The sequence below is a fragment of the Rosa chinensis genome, chromosome 5 (genome assembly GCF_002994745.2).
Source record: "Rosa chinensis cultivar Old Blush chromosome 5, RchiOBHm-V2, whole genome shotgun sequence".
NCBI classification, from domain to species: domain Eukaryota; kingdom Viridiplantae; phylum Streptophyta; class Magnoliopsida; order Rosales; family Rosaceae; genus Rosa; species Rosa chinensis.
Genome location: NC_037092.1, coordinates 69,333,895 through 69,359,868, shown reverse-complemented (window position 1 = coordinate 69,359,868; position 25,974 = coordinate 69,333,895). Strand labels below are relative to the sequence as shown.

General features: G+C 36.1%; 3 protein-coding genes across 53 annotated transcripts; 2 read left to right on the top strand and 1 right to left on the bottom strand.

Annotated features, from left to right (window-relative positions):
• Window positions 1–530, top strand: LOC112165252 (histone H4). Its single transcript, XM_024301723.2, has one exon. The coding sequence runs from the start codon at window positions 85–87 to the stop codon at window positions 394–396; it is 312 nt and encodes a 103-aa protein (XP_024157491.1). The 5' UTR covers window positions 1–84; the 3' UTR covers window positions 397–530.
• Window positions 531–736: 206 nt separating this feature from the next.
• LOC112165249 lies at window positions 737–25,314 on the top strand. 33 transcript variants are annotated; one of them, XR_005799815.1, is made up of 21 exons: window positions 1,188–1,221; window positions 2,112–2,211; window positions 2,413–2,774; window positions 3,534–3,697; window positions 4,016–4,116; window positions 4,386–4,463; window positions 4,566–4,634; window positions 4,771–4,849; window positions 4,957–5,056; window positions 5,148–5,251; window positions 5,783–6,036; window positions 6,465–6,587; window positions 7,180–7,379; window positions 7,522–7,619; window positions 7,766–7,870; window positions 9,062–9,352; window positions 9,611–9,768; window positions 9,943–10,153; window positions 10,403–10,471; window positions 10,584–10,629; window positions 10,735–10,766. XR_005799815.1 is itself a non-coding variant. In XM_024301715.2 (3 exons), exons 1-3 carry the CDS (start codon window positions 957–959, stop codon window positions 25,275–25,277), a joined length of 438 nt encoding a protein of 145 aa, XP_024157483.1. In that variant the 5' UTR covers window positions 737–956; the 3' UTR covers window positions 25,278–25,314. The 33 variants fall into 33 exon arrangements, 1 of the variants encoding a protein (XP_024157483.1); XR_005799810.1 differs by having other exon boundaries at window positions 8,422–9,352; XR_005799812.1 differs by adding an exon at window positions 8,489–8,544 and having other exon boundaries at window positions 7,522–7,870.
• Window positions 14,263–24,603, bottom strand: LOC112165251. Of its 19 annotated transcripts, none has more exons than XR_002922740.2 (15): window positions 23,900–24,602; window positions 22,929–23,062; window positions 22,654–22,737; window positions 22,351–22,416; window positions 21,962–22,029; window positions 21,621–21,666; window positions 20,532–20,629; window positions 20,354–20,438; window positions 16,884–20,283; window positions 16,325–16,778; window positions 16,011–16,106; window positions 15,406–15,485; window positions 14,783–14,987; window positions 14,610–14,687; window positions 14,263–14,527 (listed from the first exon to the last, which is right to left on the bottom strand). XR_002922740.2 is itself a non-coding variant. In XM_040506380.1 (7 exons), the coding sequence occupies exons 1-5, from the start codon at window positions 23,985–23,987 to the stop codon at window positions 21,997–21,999; spliced, it is 405 nt and encodes a 134-aa protein (XP_040362314.1). In that variant the 5' UTR covers window positions 23,988–24,592; the 3' UTR covers window positions 19,466–20,629; window positions 21,621–21,666; window positions 21,962–21,996. The 19 variants fall into 19 exon arrangements, 1 of the variants encoding a protein (XP_040362314.1); XR_005799839.1 differs by having other exon boundaries at window positions 20,354–20,429; XR_005799835.1 differs by having other exon boundaries at window positions 16,884–19,619; window positions 19,653–20,629.
• Window positions 25,315–25,974: the final 660 nt, after the last annotated feature.

Here is a 25,974-nt window from a genome sequence, read left to right as displayed (position 1 = left end):
TCCCTCTCCTTCACATCAAACCATCTCAATTCTCTCATCTTCCATCAAAAACAGAGTTTCTCTCCTTTAAATTTTCCGGTGAAAATGTCAGGCCGCGGCAAGGGAGGCAAGGGGTTGGGCAAAGGAGGAGCCAAGCGTCACAGGAAGGTTCTGAGGGATAACATCCAGGGCATCACCAAGCCCGCCATTCGCCGTTTGGCTCGCAGAGGCGGCGTCAAGCGTATCTCCGGTCTCATCTACGAAGAGACCCGAGGTGTCCTCAAGATCTTCCTCGAGAACGTCATCCGTGACGCCGTCACCTACACCGAGCACGCCCGGAGGAAGACCGTCACCGCCATGGATGTCGTCTATGCTCTCAAGAGGCAAGGAAGGACCCTTTATGGATTTGGGGGTTAAATGGTTGGGTATTAGTGTAGGGTTGGTTCCAAAATTTGGATTTAGATCTGGGTGTAACGAATACTCTGTGGTTAAGTTTGCTGTTCATGTAATTTGGACGTATTTAGAAGTAATAGAACTTTGATTTCCCAATATGGCATACCGTTTTGTTATGCCTTGCATCTTTTTCTGTAGGTTTGTAATTCTGTTTAATTGTGGTGAAATTGAATTCTGACTATATGGTTTTGTTACTTGAGATTACAACAAATTCTAGAACTATGATTATTGAAAGAAAAAAATGTTTTCTGCACTATATGATATAACCATGAATGATCTCCTTCGGAGTTTAGGTGTATGGTGCCGCACCCAAAGCACTAGTACTCAGTTGCGAAAATGCAGCCCAAGTAGGCCCATAGATTGCCTTTGGGGGTTCTATATGGTCCTCTGAGGGGGTTTTGACAACCCCAGTTACCTTAAACGACGTCGTGCAAGCTGCATTGTTTTTAGTTTTGAAGTCCCCACCTACAGCGCGCACTCTCTTGTGTCTCTCACAGTGTGGCAGCTCCGTCTTCTTGAAAAAAATGGCTTCAAAAACTCTAATTCGAACCGGAGCTTCTCTGATGAACCGGTTCCTATCAAAACCATTGCTCCACCCGAACCCGAATTCGAATCACCAGATTGTATCCCACGCCCTCGAAATCACTCCCAAGCTATTCCCGTCTCTCTCCTACTTGGACACCTCCCTCCGTTTCCCCCAAAAAGACACCGAATCGATTTCAAGCGTCTTCAATGACAGCTTCGTGCACCCTTGCGGCCTCCCTTGTCTCCCGCTCATCTTACCTGAAGGTATTCCCTCTCTCTGTGTCTGTCATTATCGATTTATGCCTTTTTTATTTATATTTGGTAAAGAAATTAATGGACCTGTTTAGTTTATTTGAAAATCTGGGAAAGAATTCAAAAGCAGTCATTTTGCTAAGTTATGGGTTATAAGGACTGCACAAAGTAGACAGCTTTATTTAGAGCGAGTGTGCTGTTTACTTTGATTTGTTTTTTTTTTTTTTGGTTGAGAAATTTTGGAACGCAGAAGTCTTTTTTGTTGAATGGGATTGAAGAATTTTGGTTGACTGAATTCATAGATTTTGAAGCAGAAGGTAGCATTTCAATAGTAACGTCGCTAATGAGTTGAACAAGGTTTAGCTTCTAACTTCTAAGCATGTCCTTCATCGGCACCTTCTCATACCTCTGTGTGATAAGTTTTGATGGGAAGTTGAACCGAAATACTTTGTCTCATGAGCTTGGCTTTCTAATCATCTTATGGAATTTGTTGTTCAGGCTTAATGTATCTTGCATGGCACATTGATATATCCAGGTTTAGTTTCTTTTGTGAATTGTGATATACATTGTATGTGAAGTTGCTTTGGAGAATGAGATACTTCTTAAAGTACGTTAAAAGTTTCACATCACTTGCATATCTTTGTCAAGTTGTGTAGTTCAAATGGATTTGTGTATCAAGTTAGATAGCATTTTTATCAGCATTGTGTACTTGTTTAATTTCTTCCCCTGTTAGAGTTATGATCGGCACTGTAAGCTGGGAGTCGAACTCTGCTAGTTTGTAGGCAATGCCAGACAAGTATGCTGCATGCCAACCAGATATAAGGGATTGCACAAAAGTAATTTGGACCCAGTTTGTGTTTCTCTTTGGTTTCCACTTACCCGGTATACAATTTATACCTCAGGAGATGAGTCTTCATCAAATGAGCCAATGATATTATTTCTGAAGCGGACATTCCAGCCTAGTACCATCAGGCGTAAGAGGAACCATGGATTTTTTGCTCGGTATATCTCTCTCTCTCTCTCTGTCTCTCACACACACACAGAGACACAAACACTCCATGAGATATATATATATATATATATATATATATATATATATATATATATATATATATATATATATATATATATAAGAAAACTTAATATTCCTTCTGGAGTTAGTTTTTTCTCATGTTGTATAATGTATCTAAAGTTGGATTTTAGACAGCTTTTAGAGGAGTAGGCTGCAATGAACCAACGCATTTGTAGACCAACAGATGCCGTCAGCTTTTCCGTTACATTTGACCGCGTCAACTCGCATAGGACAGGGAAGATGAAACTGTAAACTATCAAGTTACCAGAGGGGGTTTTAGGGGAGGGGGAGATTGGCAGCTGCATCGAGGAGGACATAAGGTTCCAAGACTAAATAGTAGTCTTCGTCGTCCTCAAAACATCAAAATTCCCTTTCAAGAAAACTGAAATCTGCAAACGATATCAATTTTGGTCTCGGGTGGAATCAGGAATGGCGTCGAGTGTGGTGAAATCCCTAATCAAATCATCTTCCTCACACCGGCAAATGGATGCAGGTTTCTTTTCTCAGCTTTACCCGATTGTTTTTCGTTTTTAAGTATTGCAATGACTTACATTCATCTCTATATTTCGCTTTTCGAATTCAATTCTGCAGAAAACGGCATAGCTTGTGGGTGATTGATTATATTTGGTTTTTCTGGTTTCCCTATCGAATTCCATGCCGGGGATTTATTCTAGTTGCATATATAGACTAGTTAACCTTTATTCAGATGCATAAAGCAAGGCTTAATATTATTATTATTATTCATCCCCCATGCTACATAGTTTGCCTTTCAACACGTCCAATTACAGCCATTGTTTTGTTTGCACCATACCATTAGACTTTCCCCTGAATGCTATAATCTAGCAATAACAAAGAGGCTTTTCAGGAAATCCAACACACCTACAAATCGAGTTTTCAGGAACTGATCATTGAACACAGATTTTTCAGGAGCATAAGCCAATTAGACTACAATGAGAAGCCAAATGTAACACTGTTCTAGGAGCCTGCATTTCAATCAAGTTCCCTGTCAGTGAAATTCTGGGCACATTTTACCAGTCAGTCAACACATTGTGTTGGTTCAGATGGTGTTCGTGTTGTCATTTTAGCTTTACAATAATGAGTGTTCTGCATAAGAGAATAGGTTCCTATTCCCTCTTCTTCTTCTTCTTTCACGCTTTTGCACCTTCTCGTTTGCTTTTGATTTCATCTTGTTTTCCGATACCTTGTTTGGTTGCCGATGAGGAAAATTGAAATGGGGCATTTTTGTGTTCAGAGTGCTTGTAGTATAAGGCTGGCAGGGATGGAGGACACGGCGGAGCTGCTGGAGAAGAAGCTAGCGTCGGTAATTTCGAAGATGAGCTTAGAGGAGGCACTCACTCTCGCTCCTGTTTTCAGCCATTACCTCAATTTGATGGGCATTGCTGAAGTTCATCACAGGTCACTCAACGACTTGATCTCTCTGTTTTTTTTTTTTTTTTATATTAATTTTTTTTTTTTGAAAAAAAAAAAGGGGTTAAATTTCAGATATGTGCCTGTGTGTTTATACTTGTTTGGAAATGAAATATGAAGCACCAGAGCTTCAGGAAATAGTAGTGTCTATCAAGGATTGACTTCTAACTTTGGTTGTACGGTTAAAATTATGACATTCTAGCTTCCGAAAAGGTAACATGAAAAAACAAAAATTGGTTGGAATTCTTTCAGCTGTGAATTTTAAAGCATTTTGGTGAATTTAGAGAAAGTTGTTGATTTGTGCAGGGTTTGTAGACAAAAGAATGTAAATCTTGTGATGATATTTTTAATCAGCTTCTGCAGCGTGTGTTTCCCCAAACCAGCTTTACGATACTGTTTGCAAGCAGGTTGGTTCTTTTCCTCCTATCCTTTGTCTTGATTTGTATGCCTAGACAGAAAATAGTGGGGAAAATATATCACTCATGTTGTTAAGGTTTCTGTAAAAGATAAAACCCAACCAATTAAATGATCTTGTTTTAATGAGCTCAAGTTGTTGCTTCATTGATGTTGCCTCGTTCTATCAGCACACTGTTGAACATAAGATGTGTGTGTGTGTGTTTCTACTGTTGTTCAGTCATTTAGATATCTTGTTCTCAACCTTAAGTTCTTGCTGCAGGAGGTCGAGATTGTTCTTACTGCACATCCTACACAAATTAATCGCGGAACCTTACAATACAAACATATCAGACTTTCTGTGAGTGGCTAGTGACTTTGCTCAATTTTTAGGATGTTGAACATTATGATTAAAAGACATGTTGAAAATTTGTTTAGACTAATAATATCAAGTTACTTGCAGCATCTTTTAAATTTAAGAGACCGACCTGATCTTACTAGTGAAGACAGAGATATGGTGATTGAAGATCTGGTATTGTTTTTCCAACCTTATTCTCTTCTTCCAAAACCACTTTGCTGGGGCAAGGGGGATTGCATCTTAATGACATTGATATCGTGGATATTCTCTAATTTTCCTTGTGTTTTATATTTTACTCTTGCTTTTATAGGTGCGAGAGATAACTTCTGTATGGCAAACAGATGAGCTTAGGCACCATAAACCCACACCAGTTGATGAAGCTGGGCCAGGTAAACCACTTCAACATTAGATTCATTGATATTCACATGCTTTGGCTCTTTGAAATCGTGTGTATCACTTACAGACAAAATAAAATTGTATATATTGTTTACCACAGGTTTGAACATTGTGGAGCAGTCCCTTTGGAAAGCTGTACCTCATTATTTATGTCATGTCAGCAATGCTTTAAAGAAGATTTGTCTTCAAATTCGTTTCTGGTATTGATCTGTTTCCAGTTCTTTATATGTAGCTACTACCTTCTGTCTTTCTGTACTTCTTGTCATAATGTTTTCTTAATTTATTTATCAGCACACTGGGAAACTGGAAAACCACTTCCATTGAAATGCACACCAATCAAGTTTGGCTCTTAGATGGGGGGTGGTCGAGATGGAAATCCCAATGTCACAGCAAAGGTACTCGTGGGTCTTATTGATATTTTATTCGTAAATCTTCTCCTAATGGTATTGTTCACTCTCTTAAATCTAGGAGAGTCCTTTCATGCCAACAAAAGACCTGAAGCATGAACTAATCATAACTTTGGCATATATTAGATCTGTGTTATACATAACTTAGTTTACTGTATTGGTAATGGTGTTGCCGTGTTGGTAATTCATGGGGCAGTAAATCATGTTTTGAGGGGAATAAAGCAAGCCCTGGTACTTAGAATCAATTACTTAACTGTACGGAGACATTGATGGATAAGCATGACCTAGTTGTGTAAAGTTTTAGACCATCAGTTTAACCTTCATTTGTGCTATCCCTTCCCTGTTCTTTTCTTTGGGGTATGAGAGAGGAGGTTTTAGTTTTAAGGATTCCAGTGTGCTGCCAGATTTCATGATTAGATTACAAACTTAAGATTATTGTTTATGTAGAATTTATAATGCTGTCGGACTGTCTAGCTCTTCTACACAATTATATCAACTTGCCTCTTTCTATTGCTTCAGGTCACAAAAGATGTCTCGCTTTTATCTAGGTGGATGACTATTGATCTCTATATTAGAGAAGTGGATAGCCTGAAATTTGAACTATCCATGAATTGGTGCAGTAATAGCTTGTCAAAACTGGCACAAGAGATTCTAGAGCACAGTATGACATATTGCAGTTATTTTCAGTGGTCATTAATATTGGCTGCTTGGTATCATGTGGAGACTACCAAAGCATAGCTTCCATTGTTTTTCTTTGACAATTTCCTTAACAGGTTACTCCTATGTTTCTGATTTTTTTTTTTATTGCTTGATATTTTTTTTGAGGGCGGGGATTATGTTGTTCTGAGACTCGGATCTTATTAATATAACAATTTAAATCTCTAGATCACTTCTGTGTATGCAGAATAAAAAACGTTGAAAGACAGATGAACACTCTTACTTTATGTTCTGCCAGGCAGGATAGAGCAGATTCTAACTTGTGAAAGTAATTGAGTGAAAAAATTGGAGTCATAGTTTACAAAATTCTTTGTGTTTTATGGACCTATGGGAATTTGACTTCTCTTACCCCAACTCTTCTATGCATAAGTACCCACTGGTCATCCCCTCCTGATTTCTTAAGGTTTCAATTTATTTTTAATAGATGATGAATATACTTGTGAATCAATTTATAATGTTAACGTAATTGAAATTCGCTCTTCAGAATCTGCATCTGAGGATCACCAGAGTTGGGATCATCAGTGTTATAATAGGAATCAAGTAAAGTAACAACCTGCAGCACTTCCAACACAACTTCCAGCTAGAGCTGATCAACCCTCTTGCACTGGTGAACATCCGATTATCCTCTTAAAACTACTTTTTGAAGAAAAAAATTATAGAAAAATTGAGGATCTCAGAAGTTGTGTTACTTTATATTATGTTCATATGCTGCCATCCCTTATTGCATAAATGAGAACTTGCTCAACTATGTTACAAAGACAACTGACATCAGTTCCAAAAAAGGCAGTGTGTATCGCATGAGCCCTTGTAGTTATTTCCTTTTCAAATATGGAGGGAATCAATTTTCATAAATAAAATCTTAATTTAGCTGTACAATAGTGAGCTAGAGCTGTCTTTCCACCTAGAATCTCTATTAGCAGTTACTTTTTTTCTCTTTGATTGTTAGCCTTCCTGAAGTGTTTATTTACCAGCACCTAATTATCTATTATCTAAAGGGCGTCAACTGTTCATTCACGCTGCACTATTCATTCACAACGCACTGTTCATTCGAGCCTGAAGTAAATGACGCTTTTGCCCTTAATTTTTTCTTAAATTATCAGTCCGTTATAAACCCCCGCCGACAGTAGATTGCCAGAACTCCAGAAGGTTCAGGTTTTTTCGCTCTCTCGCTTCTCCTTATCAACTTGACAGTGGTGCAGATATTTAGCAACTGGAGGGTTTGATTCCTAATTACGCGGCAAGGAATATTGATTTCTGTGGCAAAGGGATTGATTTCCGTCTCAAATCAATATTCCGTCTCTAACCTGCATTTGATCACTCGGCACGAGGTTATTGAGCTTCCTCGAAGAGAGACAAAGCTCGAGCTTTCTGGAGATGACGATCTTCTTCATTTTAAGAGGTATCTAATTGATTTTTCCGCAAAAAAATCTTCAAAATCAATTTAAATCTTCATATGTGATTGATTTAGGATTTGGGCTTGGAGATATTGATTAAACACAATATTGATTTTGCTAACAATTTCCATGTTTTTCTCTGACAAGAATTAAGATTGGGTATCTGCACCTGAGGATTCTTAGCAACATCAGCTCCTCAAATTTGTTAGATCATGCCGAAGAGATTTGTATAATCTCAAGTCCAGGTACCTCATGATCTTCATAGCTCTCAGTTCAGATGCAATAGTTCAAATTGAATAGAAATAGTATTTGAAGGAATGACCTTAAGAATTACAATCTTGCACTCATTTTTTGCCAATTTACATGTTGGCATTCATTGTGATATATAAAGAAAGTAGTTGATTCTTTCCATCTTCGGGGAGCCGCTATCACCATCTCGATTCACTGTTAGTCAAAGTCAACCTCAACGATCAAAATCAAGAACAGTAAAAGCTTGGTAAGATTTCAACTAAGCAAAATCAAGATGAATATCATAGTTATTCATCTTTTATTCATATACCCAACGTGATTACCTTTAATTCACTTTTCATTTTCATGTTTTCAGTTGTAGTAATTGATTTATCAGCTTTTATAATCTTTCAAGACAAAACCTTTTATTGTTTCTTTGTTTTGTTAATCGAAGTTCATAGTTCATATATGAAATTTCCTTTTTTTGTGTAGCCTCTGTTCTAGCTTTTGAATAATTGCAAGAACAACAGGTTTTTTTAACGCTGTTAGACAGAAAGAGTAAAGTAAAACAAATGAAAGAGATCTGGTTCTTAATCTGATTTGGGCAGCCAATCATAGAATCAATCATACGGTTATTTCACTAATGTTGAAAGATTTTAGTTTTCGTTATCCTGTATGGAATGAATACAGGGGAAAATACTTTCATCATTGCATATTTTATCTTTCTTAGGATTCAAAAGAGAAAAGTTTTTTGGTCAAGCTTTTGTGTAAAAGTAGTTAAATTCACAGAAAATTGAATGCAAATGGTTTTATTTTCAGTTGCAAAGAAATTTATAGTGGAATTCGACTTCGTATTGATGCTTTGAACTGTGATTTTGGAGGTTAGTGTGTCTGTGCTTAAAGGAAGCAGCTTCTTTGCTGTTTGAGTGAATTAGAATTTGGGTAAGTTGCTATGTGTAATCATAGTGCATTATGTTTTCACTATTGAACTACATACTACAAATTGAATTTAAATGTATATTTGGACTGCTTTTTAACAGTTAAATTCTGTAAAATTCTAGGATAAGATCAGTTCTAAATTCTTCTATATTATGAATGTATGTAGAGATTGTTCCCTACCCATTCCACTTCAATTTTCACCTTTTTCTGCTATTGTTTTATTAAATTTTGTGTAGTTCAGTTTTGTTTGAATCAATTTTATGCATCTCTGATTATTGGAAATGTTGAAATTCAAAAAGTATAAACCATGTGTTTCACAATTGCAGCAACCAAAAGAATCATTAGTTTTCTTCCTAACCAAATCTTAACTGAAATGGAACAGTTTAACCAGTGATTAATATTGTTTCAAAATTATTGTTCTGTGTTTTGGTGTGTGGAGCTATTAATTCCTTAATTGCTAAACTGATGGCTTATGATCTGATCGTTTACATTAGCCCTTTTTAAAAAAAAAAAATTACAGGCTGCCATCATTCTATAATCTTCTATGCGTTTCTTCAATAACCTATTTGCTCAATTACGGGCTGCTTAACGAGAAGTTCGATTGCTGGTATCTCCGTCTTAACGCAATAGAAGACACCGGAGTCTGAGACCTCGATGGTCGATTGGACCGGTCTCAAGTATTGTTCGAAAGCCTTCTTCACTATTCATTTTGGGAAACTTTCAAACTTTCGATTTTGTGAAATTGAGCTCACTTGATTAGATCGGAGGATCCGATTGAGCAATCAGAGATATATGAGAGATTAAGCTCCAGGTAATCTTCTTATTTGATCGAATGGTTTGGGTACGATTGATTGTGTTTTCAATTTCGGTGCATGCAACTTTGGGTCGTAGAAAATTGAAATGGAGAGGAAATAGCTTTGGTTGGATAGATAGTTTAAAATTAGGTGTGAGTTTGAGAGAGACCGAGATTGATTGGGTTAGGCCCTAACTGTTAGGGATAGGGATAGGGTCTGGATTCGAATTTTGTAATTGGATTCAATCTCTAAGAGCTTTTGCTGGACTTCCACAGAGTGAGAGACAGATAGGGAGGGGACTTTTCTCTGCCAATCAGAAGAAGAGGATTTGCTGAGGGAAAGTCTAGAGAGGAGGAAGGGATGTCTTGGTCGATTTCAGTCTGTTCCTAATTTGGGAATCTCTGTTTCACATTCAAAGTTTCAATCTTTAAAGGTATCAGCTAACTTCATTATATAAATTTTTAGGTCAATTTTGGGTATTTGGTTCAAACTTATCAATAAAGCATCAAAATTTTGACCACAATTGATTTTGATTTTGATTTTGATCAAGATTGAGATTTTATTGATTTTGATATGTCATTGAAAGGGTTTTCATATTTTTGATCAGGAGCTTATTGAAAGACGTTTGACATATCTCAAAAGCCAAAAAGAGAAACTCGAATCAATGTCTGTGTTCAAGGTGTGCGAAGCGGTGGGAATAGAGAATTTCACACTAAATCTCCTCCAAAAGATAGTCTGTGACTGTCAGCGTTCTGCTCCGGTCATCCTTGGCCGAGCCCAGGTCTATTCCTTCCACTTCTGTGTACCTGACTGTCGATGTGAGTGATCGTGTTTTAGCTGACAGTAATGTTCATATCAGTTCATCATTAATCTCGAATTTGCATAATGGTTTTTAATTCGTATGTATTGGTGTGAACTTAAGTGAATAATAATTATTGGTAGTTGATTCATAGAGCATATTGGTAGTGGAGATATTGCTTACTGTTTGAAATTCGATTTTATATGCTCAACCAGATTATATGTTTGGTATGTTAGCTGAGAAATCTCTGCTTCTGTTTTGGTGTCAGGTTTCATATCTCTTTAGAAAGCCTGAGGTTTCAGATATAGTAATTTTCAAGGCATCTTCAATGTTGCAGGTAATGTTGATAACATTTTATATATTAACAGTGAATTGCTGTTTGTTGTTTTAAAAAACTTTGTGATATGTGGTGTTGACACTTTCTCCTTGGGTATTCTGTGCTCGGGCAGTGTATTTATAAAAAGAATTGTGGCCAAGGCTGCAGTTTATGTTCAGGTAAGATCTTGATATTCTTGGCTATTGCATGCATTAACTGGATTCATGTGAAAGAAGTAGAATTTATATTACATTTTCTAATGTTCATGTCGTTCTGTGCAATAGGTACATGATGAGAAATTGTTGGTCAATGGTGAAATTCAAAATGAAATTTACATATTGGAGCCTTTTACCTATGAATGGAACCAATTGTAAGATCCTGTTCTTGCTTCTTTTTTAATTCAGTTGATTGCATGTAATAACAGGTTCAATTACTTACGAGATCTGTGTTGCCTGTTTTGCTTGATTCTGCAGCTCATTCCAGAAGGCTATATCTTTGTGATGGGGGACAACCGCAACAACAATTTTGACTCTCATAACTGGTAATTTCAACTCTCAGTATTATTTTCGATTATCCCCACTAAACATTTTTGCTTCTGGGTCAGAGGTATTTCCTTTGTTTACTACCAGTCTCTGTGCATTGAATTGATCTGTTTACTGTGTTTTGTTTGGTGGTGTGATATGAGTAACTTATATGTTTGTTTTTAGGCCGTTCACTACAGTGCACAAAACAAGTCTGTTTCAGAATTTAAAAGCACATTACTAATACAACTCAGAGGTAATTATGATTAAATTTAGTTACTACCTTTGTTTACCCTACCAAGTCTGCGATAAATTCTTTTTCTAACAATAATCTCTTTATCAAGCAGGTCAATCTCCACATCACATTGATTGACAACTTCCACATTGCAAAGTATTAATTGTGTTAGCTACAAAACTACATTCCTTTGCTTAAGCAATTCTGTAAGTTCCATACATGCAGTTGCATATCTTACGTTAATAGAGTATACTGAATTCTTTTTTGAGATATCTACATAGTGATCTGAGGTTTGGTGTGTCTATTTAAACCAGTATGGTAGTTAATAATTGAGGTAAAAATCAGATTATTAATGAATTACAATTGAGGAGAATGAAAAAATTATTTGCAACAACAATAAATGCATTTGACTTTCAATTTCTCATTGATAGCATCATTTCATAGTGATCAACAAAATTAACATGTGAGTCTTCTTTTTTAGCAGTATTTTATTGTACCAAGAAAAAAATTCTACCAAACATTTGCTCAAACTTTCAATTTATTTAATTGACCTGCAAGAGTTTTATTTATTTTCATAATTTAGCACAGTTTCTGACTTCTATTTAGTATCTACACACTTTGCTACTATTGCAATTTCCCATTTGCTCAAACTACTCCTTCAATCAACATTTAAATGACATAATTTTCACGTGACTTCATCATAATCATATTAGTTTGTCAAAAATCACCATCCCATTGTTCAATGAATCAATTTGATTGTCAATTTTTATTTTCCAAATGTTTTTTGAGCTGCAGCACTGCTGGAATTATCTTCTTTGATTTTGTCTATGCTTCATTTTCTTTCATTTCTTTGGTTTTTCTGCTCATCTTGGTCACCAAAGTTTACAAGAAAAGAAAAGATTGTACCAATCTTAATTCCTTACAGTTTTGGCATATCATTTCTTTTATTTTCACTTCAGTTCTTTCGCTCAAATGATGTAGCAGCCTACTCAAATTCAGTCAAAGTCCAATCTCTTGCTGTTCAACCTGATCATGACATTTTCCTTGCTGATAGTCTTTCATTGTGTATGATGTGTTTGATAATATCTGTGTTATCATAGGCAAAACAAGCACTGTGGAGAAACTGGAAGTTAATACAAAAACCAGAATTGAAGGACAGTTGAGATATCTCAAAAGCCAGAAAGAGAAACTCAAATCTTGCATTATATATGACTGATCTTCAGTGCTTTGTAAACTCGAAACAATTTTAGTGACATGAAACTGTCTTTTATTGTAAATTGTTTGCAACAACCCCCGCAGCAAAGCGCGGGTACCATTACTAGTGTATTCTATGACCAATGGTACTCATGGTTTCTCAGTTCTTTTAAACTTGCCTCTTCATGCAGAATGCAATGTTGGTCATTCTCACTATCCCAGAATTGAAATGTTGGTCATTTTAACTGAAGATTGCATTGGGGCAGGAATCTGGTAGACATGCTGAAACACTTGATGCAATTACCAAATATTTGGATATGGGCACATACAGTGAGTGAGATGAAGAAAAGAAACTGGAATTTCTAACAAGAGAGCTCAAAGGAAAAAGGACCGCTAGTCCCATCTAGCATGGAGGTGAAGTAGTAGTGTTAGGACTTAGGATTACTATGCTCCAAAGTTCAGAATAAGTTACTTCTACCCGAATTTTTTTAGAAAAAAATAAATTTCTGACAAGAATTCTTTGCTATATATCTAATGTGTCTCTTCATTACAACAATTAAATGAAATTATGGCAGTCATTATTTACCTACAGGGAATGAACTTTAAATAAGCACAAGTTGATCTAGCATGATGATGGAGTTGTTTACTATTCCCAAAAATTTAAGCTGTTAGGATTAAGGTCAACAATTTGTTTTATACTCTCAAACTCACTTCATAGCATGCGTTCAACTTAATTGGGAGGTTTTGCAATTGCAAAATTTCCAACTCATGATCTTCTTTTGTGATAGGAAGAGAAAGTCTTGGTTTACCACTATTGGCCAAAATCTTAAACTATGAAGGTGTGCTCCATGGGTGTTTGCATGGACTCGAACCAGGATCTTCTTTTCTGTAGGAAGAGCTCTACTGGAATTGGACATCTTTGGGCAATTCCATGGGTGTTTGCATGGACTCCAACCAGATTTGTTCTTCCAGCTTGGGTGGAGTTAAACCAGGTTTAAGGGGAGTTTGTGAGAAGGGACTTGAAAGCCATGTACCAAGCTTCTTGAACCCCAAAGACGTTGATGAAGTCCAATTAGAGGAAGAGCCTCCAACTCAACTGCTAGACGGGGAAAATTTTAAAGCTAGCAAGTACTGAAGACATTCCTAGCATGACATGAAAACACGAGACTGTTTTATTTGAAATCTTCTGTTAGAATCATTAGTATTCAGATCTTTGGTTGATGCCCTACTGACCCAGAATGTTGATGGGAATTCACATATTTGACTGCTAGTATCATCTGTGAAGCATAATTGTTTGCTGTTGTATCAGATGAATTCAATTCACCATGCCCTACCGAAGAGATTTCTGCTTAAAGTTTTCATTTGGTAGAAGCAGAACTAGTATATCTGGAATGGGATTAGCAGAGTCTAATTATGCTCCACCCTTGTACGAGTTTGTAATTACTTAGGTCATTGCATATTTTTAACAAGTGCTACTGGCCATTTGTTCTGTTGGATAGTTTTGGGTGTTTAGGTTTGGATGATTAACAGTAACTGCTATGCCATCTGTTCTGTTTCATTTTTATGCTTTCATCTTAAAATTGAGTTGAGTATATTCATCCTTTACACATTTCCTGTAACACAATTATCTCATTGTATCTGCACAGCCATACCAAACACGGTCATAGTGGCATAGTTATTCATTGTTTTGTGATACATCGTGTGTAAGGCTTGTTTGTGACTGTCTAACTGTATTTGTTCATTTCAAGGAGCTCATGTGGGGCAAGACAGTGATCTAGAGCTTTTGTGTGCATGCGTGGTGTAATTGGCAGCCACAATGCCATGCAGTTTTTCATGGGGAAATAATATGGAGCTCAAGGAGGTGATGAGATTGAGCAGTGTAATTGAATGGTTGGGTGAAGCTGAATTTCAAATGAATAAAGACATGATATACTTAGAGAAGTTTCCATAGCATTCAAAATTAGTAAAAATCACAAAATCCCACAAACAAAGTCTACTGGTAGCATCTTGATCAGAGCCCAGTCTTCTAGCCGTCCCGGTCAGGCATAATTTTAGGTACAGATCATAAAATCCCAAGAACAAAGTAGACTGGTAGCATCTTGTTGGATAATCAAAGCCAGTCGTACACTAAACAAAGCACACTAATATCAGATTATCAGTAAAAGAAAAAAATGACATAGTTGAAAGTTTCTTGTTTTACATGTCAAACCTCTTCAATAGTGTCCATGTGCTCGTTCAAAAGCTCCACTTCAATAATAGGCTCCAAGTGCTGTTGCTCAAAAGCTGGCTGAGAAAAGACAACAAATTAAACACACAACTCCTAAAAATTGGGTGAACGAATAGTATTTTATTGGAGATAGAAAATCAAGATGAAGTGATTACCTGGGATGGCTAGAAGACTCAGCTCTGATCACCATCCAATAGGATAAGGAGGCCAAAGCCTTATTTGACAAATTTATGCAAGTTCAGGTCGTCTTTAAACATGTCATATATCAATCTCTTGCCTATCAGCATCTCAAATAGCAGGATTTCATAGCTATAGATGTCACCACTTGTTGACACCTCCATTCCTATGCCATACTCTGAACTTCATTTCCAAATGTACAAAAGAATAAGCATACAGCCTATAAACTATCATGTTTGTGTGCACCCCCACCTAAAGTCCTCGGCTCTTAATGATTAGACTGGGCCAAACCTAGGACCTAGATGCATTCTTTGACAACCCAAAGATCACATTCTAGATCAGTAGATCACCTTCGAGCATATTTATGTATGCAACATGAAAAAGAAAAAAAAGAACAGCGAGCTTTGACAACAGAACAACAATATAGTTGGATGTCAAATAGGGACATTCATAAACACATTGGGCTTCTCCCAACCTACTATAAAATCCCTCTATAATCCTATACTCTTCAAATAGCTTCTATCATAATCAGACCCTCAAAATCCATAGTCACAACTGAAATAAACCATTTCAGGTTATTAGAAGAAAAAGAAGCTCAAACCTTACTCTTTGATACTTCCAGCTACACTCTTGCCAAGTGCAATGACTACTTTCTTCGAGATAACTTCAGTTTTCCACGGCCTTAGATCACAAAAAGGAAAAAGAAATAAAATATAAATTAGTAAAAAGAACTATAAATTTAAAACCACCCACCTAGATTGAACAAGACCAATTATACAAAACAGCCAAAAAAAAAAAAAAAGAAGCAAATTCAATTCGAGTTCAACAAAAACTGATAATCAGATTGAAAACCTAAAATCCTTGAACTTTTACCGGTATCGAATTGAGCACAAGAAGAGGAAGTTTGTCGTGCGTGCAGGAATCGAGGGCCATTGTGTATAAGCAAATAAGAGAAAGAAGAATATGCAAAGACCAGCAGTAGCACATCAAATAGAATAAAATAACCCACTTAAAGTCCAGATTTTTAGGTCATGTTAATTCTTCCAGCAGATAATGTGATCTACTTACACATTCTGCTTCATTATGTGCGCAAGTGTAGGTGGACAAGTGTGATTATATATATATATATATATATATTTGTCTTTCTTTATTAACAACACTTTTCTCAGTAATCATTTGTCATTGACAAATTTAAAGCTTACTTACAGAATAGTTGACATCAAGCTTAGGATTGCTATTGTAAACCAAACAAGTCTGAGCAATGCAGTACCAGTGGGAGTGCACTGTGATGTTTTGGACCTCCTATAAATATCTCAAATATAGACATACAAGAAAACGGTGATATGAGAATTCATTGATTGCTTGATATAAGTGATAGCATTGAAATATTAAAAATCAAATGCAAAATGTTCAAGAAATCATTATAACCATTCATCTCTTTATATAACCAAATTTGTACCAAATTATACAAAAAAATCTATATTTCCAATTGAATAACAAAAAGTAAGGCAAGAGAAAACCTGCTTCTGGGGAGCGAAGTTTGGAATCCGCCTGCACAAATTCTTCAAACTGGTATTCCTCTCCTGTCAAATCCTAAACTCATCAGTACGGCAATCTAAAATTCCTATAGCACTACCAACTCAATAATCAAACTAATAATCTTCAAGCAACATAAGAAATAACAGTAAAACCAATAGACTTGCATAATAAACTCAAACTAACAACCAAAAAAGGTTCACTGCATTTTCTTCTCTCTTCTTGTCCTGCTTCAATTTCCCAGCAACCAAACATGAGATTTCAAGAACAGCATCAAAACCCAATAATAATCAAACATAACCAAAACCTGAATCCCAACATAATTTACCAAAAGTAATACTTGTTGCAGAAAACAACCATAAAAAGCAACAGGCAAAAGCTAACCAAAACGATGCCAATTTCCAAATCAATCGAAATTCATATTGAGGCGACAGTAATCTGCAAAGGAAACGCATTGTCAACTATCATCAGAACTCAGCTCTGACTATTTATAACAAAATGTAGATTTTCATTAAGCAAAAGCCTGAGATGAAAAATACATACCGCCAAGTACTGGACATTGAAGGATCGAGTCTAAATTGGTCTGAGATCAAGGGCTTCTTCTGATTCGCCGGCTTCGGCTTCAATTGCAACAAAACAGCCTTGATCGATGATCAAGATTTACAAGGTGGACATGTTCGACGGAGACGGTGGAGATGTACCAATTGTCCAAAATTTTTCGCGCAAAATTTGGCGAAATACTAAAATTTGAGCTTACCGCCCAAATAAAATTTGAAAGGTAATCTTGGTATTTACAGCCTCATATATATAATTTCTATTAACGGTCCAGATCACATCTTTTGAAAATTATTTTCTAATAAATAATTTATATATTTTTGAGAATATTATACATAAATAATTTTTAAAATTCTGAAACTTTGAAAAATCGTAATAAATAGCTCGGGTGTCAGCAAAATCCTCATATGTTTAGTAATGTAGTATAACTTGTTTATTAGGTGAGCAATTTATTTTTTCGATCCATCAGCTCTCACACTCTCGTTAAATACCACATAAATTATCAGCAAATTACTAAATTATTTTTTCGATCCATCAGCTCTCACACTCTCGTGGGTATGTGATATATAAACTAATGTAAAAATTTCTAGAAGCTTATCTCATCCTGGTATAGCTCCCCTTAGGGAAGTATAAGTATATAAAGAGTTGACCGCTTTGTTTGATGTCGAATTGACGGCGGATCGGGTTAATTTTTTTACACAATACTAATTGAAATGCTATAAATAGATGGGTAATCTCAAATTTACATATTTCCAGTTACAGAGTTTTAGATCGCAAAAAATTCTTATATGCCTAGTAATGTGGTCTAATTTGTTTATTAGGTGTGTTACAAAATTATACCTTCCAAGAGAAACATGGTGAAGGAAATATAATTTATCAAAATTGGCCGTTGGATGTTATCATAATAAGAAGATACGGTTATGGTCAAAATTTAAGCTATTTTCGTCGTCGTTTGGGTCTCGATCTACGTGGTCAACCTTAAACCTTAAATACATATAAAACTAATATGCGGGTAACCCCTCATACACAACTTATTTTTTCGATCTGTCAGCTCTCACACACTCATAGGTATGAGCTACATAAACTAATATAAAAATTTTAGAAAATTTATGTCCTCGTGATTCAGCTCTCCTTAGGGATGTATAAGCATATAAAGGGTTGACCGCTTTATTCGATGCCGAAATGAAGGCGGATCGGGTTAACTTTTTTACACAGTATCTATTAATACGCTTTAAGTACATCGGAAGTCTCAAATTTATCTATTTCTAAGTTCGATTATATGGATCGCACAAAATCCTCACATGCCTACTAATATAGTCTTTAACTTATTTGTTAGTTATATGGAGAAGTATATCTTCCATAACCAACAAGGTGAAGGAATTAGAATTTATCAAATTCGACTGTTGGATGTTATCATGACAAGAAGAAGTAGTTACGATCAAAATTTCAACTATTTTCGTTGTCGTTTGGGTCTCGATCTATGAGGTCAACCATGAACCCTAAATACATATAAAACTAATATGCGCAAAACCACTCATATACAACTTATTTTTTTGATATGTCAGCTCTCACACCCTTGTGGGTATGAGCTACATAAGCTAATGTAAAAATTTCGGAAAATTTATCTCCTCGTCATTCAGCTCTCATTAGGGATGTTTAGGTATGTATATGGTTGACCGCTTTGTTTGATGTCGAAATAACGGCGAATCAAGTTAATTTTTTTACATAGTACCTAATAATACGCTATAAGTACATGGAAAATCTCAAATTTATCGATTTCTAAATTCGATTATATGGATCGCACAAATTCCTTATATGCCTATTAATACGAGTCAACTTGCCTAAGCTCATCAAGGTACCTAAGATGGGTCAACTTGCCTAAGCTCATCAATTCTTAAGTTATGCAGATCTAACACACGCAAGCACCTCAAGTTTGAAATGACTGTATTGTGAGTTTGTGACGATGCTTGATCCTGAAGTGGTAATGCTGATTTCAATTTCACATTGGTTAACTTTTTGTCAAATCAATTTTATGGACCATTTGATTGTTCTTTTTCTTCAAGCAGTGAACAACATTTCCCAAGAATAGAATCATTGTATGCATATACCCTTAGATCTGTGCCATACATTAGTTTTCTGCATGCCTTTTGTTAGCATTATGGCCAGTCTCTTGATCTTGACGAGTGACTACATTCAACTTATTGTTTTGTTTCAACTGATTGTATGAACTCATCCAGAGCCGTACATACAAAAATGTTAACAACAATTCCGCGGCAATAGCGTGGGCGCTTTTGCTAGTCAAATCTAAGAGTGCTCTGCCTACTCTCAAATAGCGCAACTTGGGCATTTTTCTTTTATTTTGACCTAATTTCACAAATGGCTCATCCAACAACCCATACCCAAACATCAGTTTGACACCCACGGTATACTTGTTTTCAAAGTTGACTACAATTGTTGGAATGCAGGTCAAGTTCTGTGAAATTCCTTATTTTTTGGTTTTTCCCCAGTTTAACGATGTTAATTTTTCTGTCGAAGACGAAGATATAGAGGCAAAAAAGATTCATCAAAAATGAAAAAATCTTGAATGCCGTATTGCTTAAATATATCTAGTCTCTTATTCTGGGTAAAAACCTGAAGGGAGTGACATGAATACAATCATTGAAACTACACATCCAAACTAGAGCAACCGCCACATAAGTAAAGCAAAAATGGCGTCACAAAAACCTAACACTGCCTTTTTTCATGCACAACAAAAACCACAGTAACTCCAATTGTCATCACCATGCAATTTATAACAGCAACTAGAACCATCTAGAAAATGTCTAAGTCCAATCATCGAGTTACATCCTCAAATCGTCAAGTAATCGTGTAGCTTCTTAAATTTTGCCACAAGAGCTAGTTCGCCTTCAGCAGGTTCCTCAAATTTTTAGACCAGCGTATCACCAGTATGGGATTAAAGACGTGCTTACCATAAAATATTAAAATGTTCAGCATTATGATGTCACTTACATTAGACGGTAAAAGAGATCTCCTATACGGTGCTCAATTATACTATAATTGATCTTTTGATCATCCATATCAGCTGCTCTCTCTAATTAAACATGATACCTTCACTTATCTAATTAAACATCTAATAAAGTTGACATGGCCAAGGCTTATGATAGGGTTGAGTGGTGTTTCTTGGAGGCTATAATGTTCAGACTTGGATTTCATCCGCACTGGGTCTTCAGAATGATAAATTGTGTCACAACGGCCACCTTTTCGGTATTATGGCAAAGAAATCCTTTGGGTCACATCTAATGAAGTTGCACCTTTCTGGGATTGGTTCCCAGAAAGAAGACCGGGAAAGACAATATTATCTGTTTTCCTTGCCCTAAAATGCTTCAACCTAAATAGACATGAATTCTTCAAACATAATGGTAGGTCATATAAGAAACGATTTGAACAGAATAGTTCACCTGATTTGCTAAATTAAAGAAATGGATGATATTCTGCATCATCCAAACAGACTAGAAAGGGCAGAATTTCTCATATCTGTCCACCCTTACAACAGGTAAATGATCATTAGTGACTAATAATCCCAACCAAAGTGAAAAGTAGATATGCATCAAAGAAAAGATTAAATGAGGAACTTACGGAGTAAATGCATCCTGCGCGAGAGAATTCTCTCTCAACAGCTTTGCAGTTTCTAAGGTGATCTTGTCTCCTTCAGCTAAAGCACCCTTTCCTACAAGCTGCAAGATTACAAATATGCCAGGCTTTTAGCTATGGGCAGATAAAGGAAACCACATTTAATTTTTAACATCTCCCCCTTCATTAATCACACAAAGAGAAGAACTGTAGGCATCCTTCAGTCTGATAGGACGAAGCCAAAATCTCACTTATGACCAGTCCTACCAGGAAAGAAATTGTACTAATGATCATCAAGGTGATTAATTCTAGGCATCCACTCAAAAATCAGAGAATCAGTAAGCTAGACTAGAGCCGCTCAACCTCTTCAATTAGAAATGCACATAAAGCCTAAATTAGAGACACCCAACCCAACAATCCTCCTAAATAAGAGATCACCAACGTATCACACATAAAAATTGGACACAGCTTAGCAATTTTTATTTCAATTAATCAGCACTACTATAATGGTCTTCTCTCTTCCTATCATATACCAATTCTGTTGCACACCATATTACTATTAGTTTGATTGGTTCAACAATTGGTACAGAACTCAGGTGAAACAGAAAAACTAATTAACATTTGCTTCTCTATATTCCTGAGAAAGGAGAGTATAGGAGAGCAGTTTCCGTAATCACATTCCTTACTGTTCAGAAGTGCATGATGAAATACAGAAGTGCATTGCTGGAAGCAATTGAAAGAATTAAGAACTAACAACTTGATTTCCAGTACAATATAATATGATATCAAAACCAGATAAAAAAGTATTAAGCTAAAAGACTTGTTGACCTTAACCCCCTAAATAACATGTATGGTCGTCTGAACAAATGAGTTTCTAATTGCATTTTAACATTCTTTCCTATGAAGTCAATTAAATTATTTGATGAGAAAGGCATTTAAGACAATAGCATGATATTGTCTACATATATAATTCAGATTGGAGCAAGCTTAGAATTTGAGAAATTTGCATCTATGCTAGCACAGCAGCAACAATTGTAATTACAAGAAGTAATATTTTCCCATATTAAACGAAATCCCAGTTCAAAGCAAACTGACCTTAGCAACACATTCTAACACGTGCAAGAATTTTCCCCATTGCACCCTGCATTAGAAAAAAATTATTTTAATGTCTTAAGCCCTGATTAAAAATAAGACACATGCATTTATACTCTTATAAAGTCTTTTCCCTATAAAGCAGAAGAGAAAGACACATCTAAACTGCTACCATATGAACATAACAATTCCTTCTCATTTCTTAACTTTCTACTATACTCTGCTCAATAAAAAGCAGATATAGCAAAAAGTAAGGATCAAGAAATGTCCTTATTAGTGGAAGGAAGAAAACTAGATCACTTCCAGCATATATTAAAACCAAACAAGGCCAACGAAAGACGTACCAGTCTAACTTTGAATCAACATCCAAGCACAATCTTCATTCAATAGGTGTCATAGCCTCCTTGGCAGTCTGTAAATTGAAAGATGCTTTATTATTAGGAACACTTCATGCAATTTTAAGCATTGAGATAAACTCTCTTTAATCTGTGAAGATAACTGAAACATGTAAGTAAAACTAAAGTACCTTGGAAACTAGCATTAAAATATGTTCAAAGCAATATCAGAAACAAACAAAGTGCACCATGAAAGCACTTGACCATGAAAGGAACCAAAAGGTTGATAGTATAATACTAAGGACCACTGGCATGAACAACCCAATTTAGATATGGAAGATGCAATAAAGAATTTATAATCACTCAAGTATAGAACACTGTTTGAAATCATTAGGCACCTTTTCAGTTAAATCTAGCGCTCCACTGTAATCGTTGTCATGTGTTAGTTCACCTCCCTTTCCAGCCTACAATGGACATAAATAGTATGTCAAGGAAGAATAGGAAACCATGAGAACCAGCATATCTGTTCCGGCATTTTCAGCAGCCACTCACTAATCAGAAGTCACATTCAACCCGAACAACTAGTCGTAGACTATTTACATAAACATTTTTCTTCACCAAAAGAAATTAGAAATATGAACAAAATATGAGAAATTGCAAGTGGTGGCATGCCATCCAAACTGTCAATTTAAATTGCTCACCTCAAGGTCGTGAATAGAGACGAGGGCTTTCGACTGTGCTAGCCTGAACAAATCATCTCCATGTCCAAGTACAAGATCAAGAACCTGAAATCATGAATTTAAAGCAATAGTATTATGATCTGAAACCCTAGAGCCTAGATGAATACACTGCTTACTCTGATTTTTTTTTTGGGTACAATAGCTTACTCATTTTAGTGATAAAGAAACATAATTATGAGTGCAAATACAGAATTATCACCGCATAAATAAGAACCTTAATCCAAGATCAATGTTACCTGATATTTAACACTCAAGCCATTCATTCCCTGGAACATTGCACCAAGAAATGATGATAGGACAAATGAATCGATTGCTGAAAACTTGTCATTGAACAGCCACCATTCAGAAAATATTGGCAATGGTATCCCACCTGCACAAACTCCAATAGTAAGTGAAAAGAAAGAAAAATACATGATGTAATACTAGAATATATATTTACCAACATCAACATTCCAAATAGAGTTTAGACCATCAACTATATAGTGAATTTTTTCAAAAGTTGGGAAGCGGGGATGTTAATTAAAGAAGCATAACCAAGAACATTAAGGAAGTAAGTCGGACTGAGAAAATTATAAATGCTGTTTGAAACTCAGTAAATATCACAAATTAAGAAAATTCCCCTGCATTTTTGGGGGCCAACACACTTCACATTACAAAGGAGGGTAATTCCACACATGTAAATAAGATTACCACCGACAGTTGACTAAAACACTACAAACAGGGATTGTGGAAGCTATCAATAGAACCTAAAACATAACATATATGTACATATGGAATCCATCAACTAAAGCCCTGCATTGTATGACAGAGCATATCATTATGGAGGGATATCATACGTATATGTACGTGGAGTCCATTGACAAAGGCTTTGCATTATCTGAAGTGCACATTAACTGTCAGATAAAATATGTATGACCGGCATACACGCCCAGGAAGAGATGAAGCTGAAGGCGTCTCAAATGTCAATATCTGATCTAATGGTTAAGATGGGTGCCCTTATTTGTTCATCATTCCCTTATTTGTTCATCATTAAACACACACACACAAACACACCAAAAAAAGAACCTTCTTCAGAGGGATAGAATGAAAAAGAACAAAAAGTAATTTGAGTGTAGGTGACTAGGTGCAAGACTTAAATGTCCAATAACCAAAATCAATTAATAAAGCAGAAACTGAGGTCTAGCTAGTGCAAGGCTATGAGCATTACTTTTCCAATTGGGTAGGCGGCGATTGGATAGCAGATGATCATCAGAATGCGAACAAGCCAACAGAAAGCCCATACATATCTTGAGCATATATATAGCTTGTGAATGGCAAGTCACAAGTCAATCGCAATCCCAATATCCCATTGCATCTCAAGATAAATCGAGTAGGCAACATACCTCTCTGAAGATTAGAACAAATGTTACAGACAGCAAAACGGCGGTGAAAGATTTCATCAAGGTATAAAGGAAGGGCCTCAAAAAAAAAAAAAAAATCCAATGTAATTCATGAACAGGTATTCAAAGATCCTAAATTTACAGCAGAAGGATCCAATTCAGATCGAATTGATGCTTGGTTTCGAAGAAGATGACATTGACATGCATCCACAAAATGGCAGCAAAGCAAACTCAAAACTTTCTCAGTGTCTATCTGGGTGATTCTTCTTCTTCTTCTTCTTCAGAGTAAGATCAAGGACTCAAAATCGATCAAACCGACGGGACGATTGGGATGCCAACCCATACAATGATACAAGTTATTAGCTGTAAGCCTCATCCCAGATGCCAAAATACCAGATTGATGCCGGGATTGGTTTGCTCTCTCTGCTTTTAATCAGTTGTAAGGGGAAGAGATATTCAAATGATTTGAATGAGGCAGATGACTTCAATAAAGCTGGGTATGGAGATATTTTCACAGCGAAAATACCATTAGACCCGGCTTGTTTCACCTTGACGGCAACATAATTACAGTTAACGTTCAATTCACGGTCAATAAAAAGTAAGCAATTTCTGAGGATGTTAACGTCAGTAGGGCCCATTTGGTCTACAATTTTGTTGGTTCATTGCAGGCTCTTCCGCTTTTAGAATATGGTTTTTGTTATGCAGTCTTTTCAAGCAAACTTTAGGTTTAGCTAATAGCTAGTTATGAAGGAATAAGATGAATGTGGTTGGCTTAAGTGCTACCCATTGCCTCACAATGTTTTTCTGTGATGCTAACGTTAGTGAGCATATTTACAGCTGTAATTTCAATTCTCTGGATAGTAGATGCTTAAAGTTAGCCTTGTTTAGAACACTTGCGAAATCATTGAAATGTAATGCTTCTTTGACAGTCATATCAGCCTATTAAAACTCTTCATTTTGGTAGTCTAATCTGCCTATTCAGCTTTTGTTTCAATGGTCTCTCATTCAGTCATTTGGTGGGTTATACAAGGACATTTTTTTTATCTCTTGGGCACAATTTGTCTTCCTTATGTTTACGTCTCAGCTCGGCCAAGATTTTGCATGAATGACTAACATATTTATCACATGAACAGCAAGGCAACAAAGGGCGGACGGAGGGTAATTGCTCGAAGAATAGCAAAGGGTCGTGCAAGAATTACAGCTTAGCATCTCTTACCCCGTCCGAGTCTTCTTTGATCTTAATCACTTAATGAGCCAAAAATCTAGTTTAGAAGCTTATGTTTATCTTTGGTGCTTCTTGTTACTTCTAGCCTCAGAAGTACCCAGGCGTTTATAACTTTATATGCTTTTCAGGGATTACCTCAGTATTTTATTTCATAATGTTTGCGAGTTTGGTCGTGCAGAGCTGATTTGTAATTTTGTACTGTCTTCTATACCCAATTCACTCACAATTCAGTAGCAAAGACACAGCATGCGATATGTAGCTTGTTAACCCTTGTTTATCAACGGGACTCTTGGTTTATTTAAAGTTTAGCTTCACTCCACGTCCAATTTATTGTTTTTGTTTATCTCTCTCCCTATTTTTTTTTTCTTTCCTTTTTTTGGGTCCAGAGAACAATAAGACAAGTTATACATTTGGATAACATGTACTAAGATTGATTGAAACATTTTATAAAGAAGACACATTTTGAGGAATTGATACAAATTATTATTTTTCTACCGAGGAACTCACTGTTCACAATTTATGAGAATCAAATAAAGCCGGATGGTCGCAACCTCCTAGTGGTAGGATAAAACTTAGTGTCGCCAGTCATAATTCCGGTCGGCAACATATTAGGAAAGCTGCACTATTTGTATTGATGCTTCGGTTTCGAGTTATCTTTCCGTTATATCACTACAATAT

Bases quoted from the DNA above. Each gene is read 5' to 3' on its own strand.
- LOC112165252 (XM_024301723.2), top strand. From the start codon at position 85: ATGTCAGGCCGCGGCAAGGGAGGCAAGGGGTTGGGCAAAGGAGGAGCC.
- LOC112165249 (XM_024301715.2), top strand. From the start codon at position 957: ATGGCTTCAAAAACTCTAATTCGAACCGGAGCTTCTCTGATGAACCGG. The intron at 1,222-2,111 runs GTATTCCCTCTC...TTTATACCTCAG, and splicing joins CCCGCTCATCTTACCTGAAG to GAGATGAGTCTTCATCAAAT. The intron at 2,212-25,204 runs GTATATCTCTCT...TCACATGAACAG, and splicing joins AACCATGGATTTTTTGCTCG to CAAGGCAACAAAGGGCGGAC.
- LOC112165251 (XM_040506380.1), bottom strand. From the start codon at position 23,987: ATGCTCAAGATATGTATGGGCTTTCTGTTGGCTTGTTCGCATTCTGAT. The intron at 23,063-23,899 runs GTAATGCTCATA...GAGTTTGTGCAG, and splicing joins CCGCCTACCCAATTGGAAAA to GTGGGATACCATTGCCAATA. The intron at 22,417-22,653 runs GTGAGCAATTTA...TGTCCATTGTAG, and splicing joins TCTCTATTCACGACCTTGAG to GCTGGAAAGGGAGGTGAACT.